We start from the raw sequence: 12,094 nt of genomic DNA, 5'->3' as shown, positions 1-12,094 counted from the left end.
TTGTCCCAAAATGGAATATTAGTTTGTAGGGAAACACCCACTGCATATTTAGAGTTCTCATAAAAATGCTGACTGTACAGGCAGGCCCAGCCCCAAATACACATTAAGCAGATGGCAAACAGGTGAGATTCTTTCATTACCTTCAGGAAAACCAGTATCCAACTTCTCTTTCAGGCACAGACACTTTAAAACAAGATGGGCTTTTCCACCATTATTATTAAAAAACATTATAAAGGGAGTATGTCTAGAGACAGTCTAGAAATTAAGGTGCCAGCGTCTGAAAGTTTGCTCTGTTGATGTGCCTGCTGCCTAGTTATTTGTTTTAATTAAGAATCCAAAACAATATTGAAACTAGTGTAGGAGGGAATCCAGTGATGCCAAGGTAAGTGTCTAGGAACACATTAACATCCTGTGCATCAGTAGGCCTATCCCTGCACCACGCTATGATGACAGAAATTAAGGCAATGCCTTCTAAAGGCTTACTGGAAAAAAAACACCAGCAGAAGGCATCTATTTAGGTGCTTCTACTCTCTAAGAAGCCTTTAATTAACTGAAGCATTAAAAACTGCAATCTAAACATTTTGATGCAGCAAGGCGTAGACCGCTCGTAAAATTGTTTTGCTAACGCCTTCCTGCTGTTCTATAGAATTATTATTTTACAATAAGGTTGCCTTGACAGTGTGTATAGTTCCTTCATAATACATCCAGGATGAATGTGCATAACTGCTCTCAATTATTTACAGAGGAGCTTAATTAAAACAAGTGTTGACTTAACTACAACAGCAGGCAAAGTCAGATGATGCATATGAGACATGTTCCAGCGTTAATGTTTTCCTTTCACTATAGATTTGTTATTTGGTGATTAACATTTGCTGATTATTCCAGTCACAAGCCTACCATCAGAGTACACTGGAAAGTTTACAATATCCCTTATAATAGATAATATCAAAGCAAGTAAGGCAAAGGTGCACATAAAATTCATTAGTTAAATTAGGTGTCAACACTGCTAACATTGGATGTTCTTGCTTTGACAACAGATGGAAAGGCAGCCATTTTACTCTTTTGCTTTTAGTTAGTTGATGCTGGGAGGGGGAATGTGGATGAGAATCCAGTTAGTCATAACAATAACTCAGCCGTGGGAATCCTATTGCGCCCAGAGTTGATAAAAGATTTGGCTGGAGAGAAAGCCTGCGCTTCAAGCTAATGTGATTTATGACTGTTAATTGGAGGAGGAAATTGTGCTTTGTTACTTTGTGCCTAGGGGAGGGGAATTCAGTTTTTGGCTTTAACTATGTAGTGCCGATACTTTGTTTCTTGAATAAAAGATTCTTTAAGGTAAATAATGCCTTGAAGTTCTTTTGAAGAGTTTCATCTGTCGGAACCACATTAGGGGCTTCAGAACCAAAGTGTATCTCCCTTGGGGAGGTGCAGACAGAATCCAGGGGAGATGAGAAGAACCTTTTAATTATACTGTTACAATAAATCCATCTTTCCCAAAACCTTATTGTATTGTTTTCATTGTTCATTCATGTTCATTTTGGAATTATTTTTTTTGGGGGGGGGGGGGAAACTTGAGTTAAACAAATGAAATTTAAAGTAATTGTTTCATCACTATATAATCGCTGAGCTACAAGATGTGCCCCACAAACAGGTAAGCAGTGAAAATCTCAAAATTAAACAGTGTCGAACTATTTGTATTTAGATAAAACTGGCAAAAGCATTTCTTACAAAAAGTCACATGTATCAGAGTAAGTTATCAATTAAAATACTTTCTTCATATAAATGAATTACCCAAGTGTACTTATACTTAGCAACTCAGCAATTTGTTATTGATCAATTCCACTTGGTGGAAGATGATACTGAACCGTGTTTCCCTCACTTTCATGTATGAAACAAGCTAGTTCTTCTACTCAAATAAATAGGTCAGCTTCAAACAAAAGATGGGTTCATGGCAGGCTGAAACTGAATGTGGAAGGCTTGCTCACTTTAGACATGCAGTATTAACATAAAAAATGGGGAAGGGAATAGAAAACTCATATCAAAATTAAGTAAAATAGTGACATGTTTCCAGGATCTGTTCTAAACAATAAAAGGCAAAATATTCAACATAATTCTGAATATTTGCATCTCACGTGTCTCAAGGTTGTGTCATAAAAATAAAATGAACAGCAAAATAGCTTTAAGAAGGAACCTGCTGTAGGTTCTTTATTAGCAAAGTTAATTATGGTTGTCAAGGTTCTATTTTTGTTGTTAAAATATTTAATGCCCTCCAAATGTAATCAACTTTTCTATATTTTATTTATCTTCAAACACTATACACTTAAATGTAAAAAAATTTATTCAGTCTAATCCAATATGTGATCACAAGTTGTACCAACAGAAACATTAAACAGCACAACAGAGATAATGGTTTTGCTACTGAATTAAAAATAATTCCACATTATTCACAGCACAATTGAATCAGAAGGTACAGACTAATTTCTGAAGTTTAACCACAGAATAAATTTCAAATCCACACACTGCACCAGGTGACATTATGAGAGTATGTTATTTGTTTAAAAAAAATCCAGCAGGTAACAAAGGGCTAGTGCATATACCAGAAATAACACTCACAAGACTTTTCCTCAAAAGAATTTTACAAAGTATTTATAGCACTGAAGATCCTTGAAGAAATCCAGCAGTTTGCAAATACATCTCTCTCTCATTGTGTAATACCAGAGTCCAACTGAATTTAAACTTGTAATTCTTCTCAGTAGTTAGAAGATACAGCTAGTATTCTATACTTTATATTTCTTCACATACTTTAATACTGGAATACTAGTTGGTCATAATATACAATTTATACATTTTTAAAATATTACATTTCTATAGTTAAAATAATGTTCACTTCAGAAAATCGTACTTTGTTAACATACATTATTGCAAACGAACATGAAGCCCATTTTGTCTGTTTAATTGCTGATGAACTATTTACCAATTCTTAAAAAGAATAAGTTTCTATCATTTACAGTGAATATTACATTGTTGAATCTAGCATTATCTAGTTCTCTAATACTGCTGACACAAATGCCACCAGTAAACCCAGGAATTGTTTACATAGATAAATATGACTTCACACTGATATGCTTATTTCTTTTGTCAAGAAAAAGGTTGCTCAAGTATCATTCCTAAATCTCAACTCTTATGTTCTAAAAACCCCATTTTGTTTACTAGAATAGGGCTTTTCTATGTGCGTATGTAGAATTAGTACCAATACTCCAAGTATTTGCTGGGAGGTTCCATCAAAATCAAAGACACTTAGAAAATGTATTCTCAAAATAAAAGCAGTAAAGTGCCAGATGTCACAGGAGTAAAATATTAAAAAAAACCTTCTATTTAAAAAAGCCCTACTAGTAAATACAATTTGTATTATGTTTATAATTTCCTGAATACTTTTGGAAGTATAGGCAGAATACTTCTACATATATAACTGCATATTATCAGTACTGGTTTGGAATCTTACTTTTATATTTATCTTGAACTAATAATATCCATAATTTGACTGGGATTCCATAGTACATTGGTACAAAGCAATAACTCCAATATTGCAACTTGGTTATAAGCAGATTGTGATTCACCTTTTTCATTTCACAGCAAGCAAATAAGAGTCAATTGTATGTAGTACAACTTACATTGGAAAGACTAAAGGTAAACCATTAGATGAAACTTTTAAATAAAAAAACATACGTTAATATTCCAAGTGCTTATTAAGGACAGGCATGTTCAGTTTTTAACATTCATGTCGGCTATTTCAACAGGTAACTGTTGACTAGCAAAGAATTATGAATTTACTGCAATGAGCATACAAAAGATATTTCAATACAGTCTGCACATAATTTATTAACTTCATAAATGTTTGGCTGTTTCAGAAAACCCCCCAAAAGGCAATATATCCCCACAGGAAATGGATTCAGATATTTCCTGCCACAAAGAAAAATACATTAACGAAAACAAATTACATTCTTAAGCTTAACAACTAAGTAGAATTCACCTTGACATTATATAGTCTTTTATTAGTCTATGTGGAAAGGGGAGAGATACAAAATGCAGCAGCATCTCATCCAATCTCTTCTCCTGTAGCTAACTAATAGAATTGTTGCAGAATATAGGAAATGAGATTGTAAGAGTCTGACAGGTATACTGTAGTCATTTATGCACCTTCTTGCTCAGGGTAATTTAAAATTTTCCGATGAGCTTGTCGCAAATATTGCTGCTGTTTGAAGTAGACTTTGAAAGCTCCTTTTATAGCAACAAAAGCAATTCCACCCTAAAAATAAAAGGGAACAATTAATAAAAGCCTATCAGAGAAATTCAATATCTTTTTTTAATGTGGCTTTTTATACACATTTGTAATATGCTTTGAAGTTGGGTTAATTAAAGCAATTTTATATAAATACTGGATACATGCTATTCCCTGTTATAATGTTATTCTGAAATGTTTCTTTTATAAAAATATTTCATGCTGATTTTACACATTATTTTGGTTGGGTTTTCTTAATTCATTCAATGGGAGGGAGGTGCCCTTCCTGTAATTTCTCTCCCTGAGTTCAAATGATCTTGAATCAGATTTTGATTCTAAATTCTCTCAATTTCTCAAACAATAATCTCTGGGTAATATTATGCTATAATTTTGGATAGCATCTTCATTCATATGACTGCCCCTCATCTCATTTTCTCACTTCACATTTTTCAATTTCTTCCATGATCTCCCTGCCTGAAAGTTCAGAACCCCCTCAAAATCAGCAAGTCCAACTCCTCTTTCAACTTTTATTTCATGTCTTTCTCATCCAAATGTTACCACTTATTTTGTGAATAAAAGTATAATAGAATGAATTTATATTTTTATTCTTTGAAATTTCATTTTCCATCTTTTAGCTAAACTAAAAATACTTCATTCAGTACAGTGCTACAAAAAATTAAAAGTCCTTGTCACCTCATCCGTTTATCGAATACCTTCATCCTCTGTCAAATGTCATCTCTTCCGTTTTGATCTTTTTGTAATACTCTGCTCCCAAATTAGTTTTCTGAACACTCAATGGTCAACCTTAAATCTAAACATTGTCTTTTTGCCTAATCTTGGATTCAGTCCAATCTTCCTGCACTTAACTTCTATGCTATCCAGGGCCTTGTTTCCCCACTAATCTCAGATTTTATGCCCTAAAAGCTCTGTCATTGCTTGCCCTTCAAAGGGCTCAGCTATTTCTTTCCTTTGCTGCCCTCTAAACGATGCAATTCATCTTATACTCTCTTAATCCCATCTTTTGGGTTAGGTTTTTGACAAAATTCTTCAGCAGCTATCCTCCCTGTTTCTCAGTAGCAAGTGCTGCATTTCTCCACATCAAATTCCATGTGTGTCAAGCTGCTAACAGCACCATGGAAGCAAGATTCAGTCTTATTAATAAGGTTTAATGACAGGAAAGGATTAGATCACAGAATTCTGGAAACCAAATAAAAAAACTGTGTTCTTAATTTATTAGTCTGTACTTTATTGAGAGTTCTATATGTGTTGCCCAAATTTCTTTCTCATACATTCCTTAACTGATGGACTGAGGTTTCGTTGAATAGATGGGATGAAATATCCATTTGTTCCTCATTTGCCATGTTTTCAGTAACATATTTCATTCCCAATTCTCTTACAGTACATACTTGCATTTAAAGCTCCCCTTTTCCAGTAGTAGTAATAAAATTTTAATTGCCTTACATAATATTTGGATGTCATATTTCTAATTAACTCATGTAACCTTGATATCCATAGTTAGCTAGCTTCTATTCAGCCTTGATTAATTCACTGATGAAAAAGCAATTATGTAAAAGAATAACTTTTGAATACTGTGACTTAAGTGATAACAAGCAGCATAAAAGCTGCTGTTGTAAATGTATGCATTTGTATAAAGTATTTTGAATCTCGAGGACACATAGTTACAGCCACTATGAACCAGAAGACACTATCTGTGAATCTCAGCCTTAGTTCTAGATGTCAAACTCTGTCTAAACTGTCTTTCCTATCTATTGTTTAATTGAGACAATGAACTAGGAGCAAGGAACTGAATCTAGTTCAGTGTTTCTCAATCTTGGCAAATTGAAGGACAGCGGACCTCAACTTCCAGAATTCTCAGTAATTGTCCATATACTTGAAACCGCCAATGTTGGGAAACCATGATCCAGTACAAGGAGCTAGAGTTCCCTATCCAATAACCTCAGCAGGTTAAATAAGGTGGATTTGGAAACCTGGATACTTATTTTTACCCCCTCCATCTTATTTATTTACAAAATGTCTACCCCATATTTATTCACCCTACAGCTTACAAGTACATATCCCTATATAATCTAAAAACAGCTATCAATAACATCGAAGTAAAACTCTCTCAAAAATTAAAATTGCAACACAAAAGCCATTATCAAAACCAGTTAAGAATCACTTGTGTTCATCTGCCATTGCACAAGAATGTAATCATTACTAGCCACCTCCTGCATCTGGATTAGGGAACTGCCAGCCTCTTCTTGCTCACTGAACATAACAGACGTGTGGGGACAGATAAGTTCAATTGCTGGGAAAGAACCTTGATGGAAGCCCTCTGGACCATATCAAATGCATGGTCTGAAAAAATCCTTCATTCCTGCAATAAATCATGTCATTACACAATTACAGGATTTCTAGGTATGACTGAAAATCAGTTCTGAAAAAGGCAAGTCTGAGACTTTAAAAAGTTTCAGTATGGACTTATGAAATTAGTCTTGTGAAAGGGCACTTTTTAACATGAGGAAATCCTGACATGACACATGGGTACATCTTACAGATTATATCTCAAAATACTATACGTGTGGATTCACAAAAACCACGAAGGTAAGATTATATTTGATAGTTTATAGTTAGCATGACATAGGAGACCAGCTATTTAAACCAGCTAGTGTGTTTGTGAAATAGCAATTGTGTTTCATTAAATGATTTAAAGCTATGTGAACCCAGCCTATTTATACTTGTATGCAAAATTTAGGCAACCCTGGTTAAATTGTATGTTTCGATAGAATTCTAAATGAACAAAAGTTGACACAACCTCTACATGATTTCTATGACTTGGAATGTATATTTAATATTTACATACAGTTCTTTAATGTTTTAAAATGAGAATTTAGATATTTAATATACAGAATGTTATTTAGCACAAGGAATATAAAAACATTTATGTAAAGAGATGACAAATGGTTAGAAATGTTTCTATAATCTTGCAGGTTTACTTCTACAAAAAACTTCATCTTACCAAAATTGTTCTTTGAAGATTAGAATTAACACTGCTGAACATCAATTTTCCCACTATTGTGGCAATTGTGGGAAAGACAAGAGCTCCACACAGGATACGAGTAGCGGAGACATGATCTGCTAAAGGGTTAGCCTCAGCTGGAATACGAGGAACAGGGCATCCAATCCCTGAAGAAAAATACCATTGTTAGCAAATATTAGAATATATACATTACACATTTCCATGCAACAAACTTTTCAATGCAGTATTTTAATTTTATTCATTCAGAATTCTTCACACTACATTTTTTGCACTAAATTCCATTAAACAATGTATGATTTTTAATAATGCTATACAAAATAAGTTTGCTTTTTATATTTTGGTTTTTTTCAACATACCTTGTCAATTTAGATAGAATTCAACCAGAATCAGCAAAAAATGTGCTAGACAGGCTTTTCCTTAAGGAAGGAGAAATTTGCTATACCATTTCATTCTTTCTTGCTGAAACCAAGCCTAGCCTAGATATTAAAATTTTGTAGCATTACCTGGAAATATGCTGTTCAGTATCTGCAGTTTATTAGAGTACTTTCGCCACAATCTAAGCACATAGTCTTCCCAGCGGATCATCTTTCCTAATATAAGCATAACTGGGATGGTAGGAAGTCCAATTAAAAGGAATAATGGATCTGCTCTCTCCATGACATCAAGGCCCTCTTTATGACCCACAACCTGACCAAAACAAAATTACACATTACTACTTTACTATTGCAAGCACCTCATTTCTGTTAACAGATAATCATTCTATAAAGGATTACTCACAGAATCTTTATCAAGTGTGTTATTAACCCAATTCAGCCCTTTTCAATTATGCAAGAACAATAGTTTAAGCTGAACAAATCTATTTAGAAAATATTGCAGAAGAGCTGGAAAATACCAAATCACTTCCAGGGAATTTAAGCAGCATTATACTACACTATTGTATGGGACAGGAAGCCTTCCTCTACAGAGAAAGCGACCATAGCCAGTAAGAGACTAGGAAAAGAAAAACTAGAAACTGACGGTTAGATAAAATTTAACACCATTTAAGACCAATATCTATTTTTATTATTTGTAAATTATTTCTTTTGATATAATTTTCAAATCTATTGCAACATGATCTTAATAAGTTATTGGAATCATAAAAATCTTTTTTAAATAGTATCTTTATTAGATTTCAACATCAAACATTAATATACAAACTAACATAAAGGGGAAAGAGAAAGTGAATAACAAAATAAATTAAAAGTGACAGAAATATATACCAGTGCTAGCTTTGTCGACCAAAATATACCCTGTGATAACCAGCCTGGTATCTGAATCTTATCCATCTAGATAAGTATTTAAGGCATTTAAACTGGAAAATGCTCAATAAGTCTGAATCTGTTTTAGTTGTAGAGTTTTGCTCTTAGTAGGAAAATATTAAGGACATTAGCTATGTGAAGAAGCTGGACTGTATTTGCTTGGAATTTCTAATTACAAATGCCTTCATGTTTGATAAACCTGAATTACAAAGCCTTCATATGTGGTAATATAAAATCTCCCTATGTCAAGCTTGACTCCTAGTAACCACGCGAACATGTCCATGTGGTTTCATAACAACAGTATAGAGAGGTTTGACATTGCCTTCTTTTACTATTGCTTTTTAGAGGGCCAGACAACGGAATGGCTCTCAAATGTATTTATGGTGATTTCTTATTTCTGTAGGTGGTCTCATATCCAGAAATGAAATTTTTTTTTTTTAGATCAGTCAAGATCAGTGAGACATTGCCACTCCCATTGGCACAAATGTCTTTACCAGTTGCTGAAGAAATCAAAGTAATACAGGTAGTACTCAACTTATGGGACTGGATTTCCGGATTATAAGTCACTGCATTTAAGTTGAGGCATTCACATGACCAGACCCAATTTTACATCATTTTTTGTGGCAGTCATTAAGCAAAATATTATGGTTGATAAGCAATAAACGGTTGTAAGTGTGAAACCATTCTTCTGAATGCATATTTTTTGCTTGAAACTGGCAAAAAATATTGCAAAATGCATTCATTTATTTGTGGGATGTTGCAATTGGTTGTAAAGATGAGCCAACTGCAAGTGCCCAAAATGCAGTCATGTAACTATGGGAAGATAGTGTGTGGCATAATGTTTTATGATGGCCAGAAGTGCTTTATGGACCAAAAAACACATTTCAGGCCCGTCAATATTATGAATGATTGTTACTTGACCAATTGTAAATTGAAGACTACCTGTAGAATCATAATGTCAAATATAAGGCAGCTAAAAAGGAACAAAACCCCATATGGATGAAGGAAACATAATCTGGATCTAGATGTAGTAAATTGAGTCTTCCAATCCTGCCTTAGAATTCTCTTTCATATCCACCCTCAAGGGCTTCTTCAGCAAATCTCTAACAGTTTCCAGCTCAATTACAATAATTTAACATTTAAAACATTATCTCAACCTGCATCACTGTTACAGCTCCATAAGTGACAGCTGTCCAGTAGATAGAGCCCACCATTATTCCAGCTGCTGCAAATGGACAGGCTTTTGAGATAAGACGATCTGCTAAGTCCAAGACATAAACAACTGGACCTATAATGTAAAGAAGAAATGAGGGTCTGTAGCAACAATCAGAATATATAGCAGAGGAGCAACTGGCAAATGAAAATTATGTTTCGTTAGTAAATTTTATAATTGTATAAAATTGTTTATTTCCTTCCGTAGAAATATAATATATTCAGACGTCTAATCTATTATTGTGCCTTTCTAAGTATATCTGTAATACACATGTTCTTAAACAATTTAATCCAAAAATGAGAGAAATAGTTCTAGCCTTTTTATTAAGTTGAATGGATCACTATAAAACAGGGATCTCAAACTGGCAGCCCGTGGGCCGGATGCGCACAGGCCATGCCCACCCCAGCTCCGCTAAGGTAAAAAACATCATGATACTTCACGATACATCACGTGATGCAATCGAGTTTGACACCCGTGCTATAAAATATATTTAGAATAGGTTTTATTTAAGACAGTACAATTTAGAAATGCTATGTACTATAGGTAAAGATACAAATGTACTGGTTTTAAAAAGTGAAGACTGTATGAAAATAGATTGGTCATATAATGTGTATATTTTTTGCAGTCTGTTTGACTTTTCTGTAGAAAATTTCAACATTTTATTCAGTTGCATTTTGAGTAAACCAATCTAACGTACAACTTGCCTTAATGTGCAAAATAGAGCTCATTTATTTTCTAGTACTGACATCTTCAATAGAGTTCTGAGCTTTATAAATAGCAAATATTTACAAAAAATAATGTATATTTTACAACAAAACATCTAGTTAGGATAAAATTTCAGTTGCTAGACTAAGCAGAAAAAAATTCAGTTTGTAGTATTCCTTAGGCATGGAAGCTGGCTGTGATCTGAGCCAGTTATTGTTTTTAACCCTAAATTGGAAAGTTAAAAAAAAATCTACCTACCAACTTGCATGTGACAAGTCTAATAAATTATTATGCATAACCTTTAATGAAGAGAACTTTCTGCAATGGGTTGATTTGGGATGGATTAATTTGGGATAATAATGATAATAAAGTAAATTGCAAAAGGCAGTTCTACTTGGAACAGCTTATATCCTGCAACAATACCTTTTACACTATCAAACAACAATATCTGCCTATCCCAGATCTTGGGGAAATGTTCGAGGGGTGAATAAAAATACCAAATCCAGTCTAAATATCTGGCTAACAGTGTGACCAACCATAATAATTTTACATGTATTAAAATTGGCAGATTTCTGTGTGATTTTTTTCTTCAATATAATTGCATATTAAGCAGGCAAAATGATTTATAAGCAAACACATATAATACTGATATGGACTAGACACAGAGATATCTCTATCTCTGAACTTTTATACTTTAGACATTTATACCATATCTACATTATTACTGACTTATTGTCTAATAATAATTCTTCCCTGATGTCATAAACCACACTGATGATCTCATGTACGCTAAAAAAGAATATTAAGTGTTAATGGAAAACCTAAACCTTCCCACACCATATCCAAATTTTCAAATATAGAAGACTCGCACTTAAAATCTTGGAGGATAACCTGTTTCACTCAATATGTGTGTCTTACCTAGCTTTGGAAATACTATCAAGTATTCTGCATTGCACTGTGGACAGGCAACTCGAGCTGTACTGTTCCCTCTTTGTTTTTCATCCACCCAACGCTGCAGACACGTTTGGTGAACCCATTTTGTAGAGCCTCTACATCTGCATGGTCTCACCCATTCTGCTGTTCTGTCATCCTCATCAGTAGCAAAACAAACCCAGCAACTCCTGTAATTCAAACACAAGTCTTGTCTCAGTTACAATTACAAACAAGAGCAAAATATCCTCATTTGCCTCTACACTTCCTTCTTTAAAAAAGCCACTAACCAAAATTTAACCAAGAAGCATTTTTAATGTTTTATTTGTCAAAGAACACAATAAAAATTTCAAACAAAAGGATCATATTTGAATAGTATTTGGAAATCTAAGTTCCAACAAGAATCTTCATCGACTGTTACTTCTTCTTTGGCAGAATCAATCTACTACATCAGGGTCTTCAAACTTGGCCCATTTAAGACTTGTGGACTTCAACTCCAGGCATGCTGGCTGAAGAATTCTGGAAGTTGAAGTCCATAAGTCTTAAATGGGCCACGTTTGAAGACCCCTGTACTACAAGATGAGTGGCTCTTCACTGATGTTATGGACTGTGATGTTTATAACATTCAG

General features: G+C 33.9%; 1 protein-coding gene across 1 annotated transcript in view; it reads right to left on the bottom strand.

Annotated features, from left to right (window-relative positions):
* Positions 1-2,176: 2,176 nt before the first annotated feature.
* The window catches only part of MARCH5 (membrane associated ring-CH-type finger 5), a gene marked incomplete at its 5' end in the record, with an annotated part of 28,759 nt that continues 18,841 nt past the window's right edge, over positions 2,177-12,094 (bottom strand). Inside the window, 5 exons of the mRNA XM_029283206.1 lie at positions 2,177-4,306; positions 7,299-7,465; positions 7,823-8,006; positions 9,775-9,905; positions 11,454-11,656. Of these exons, the coding sequence (XP_029139039.1) occupies positions 4,190-4,306; positions 7,299-7,465; positions 7,823-8,006; positions 9,775-9,905; positions 11,454-11,656 (802 nt within the window). The remainder of the gene's footprint in view (positions 4,307-7,298; positions 7,466-7,822; positions 8,007-9,774; positions 9,906-11,453; positions 11,657-12,094) is intronic.

This window comes from Protobothrops mucrosquamatus, unplaced genomic scaffold, assembly GCF_001527695.2.
Source record: "Protobothrops mucrosquamatus isolate PMUCROS unplaced genomic scaffold, P.Mucros_1.0 scaffold36, whole genome shotgun sequence".
NCBI lineage: Eukaryota > Metazoa > Chordata > Lepidosauria > Squamata > Viperidae > Protobothrops > Protobothrops mucrosquamatus.
The sequence above is the reverse complement of the archived record's forward strand: the minus strand, read 5'-3'. Positions and strand labels throughout refer to the sequence as shown.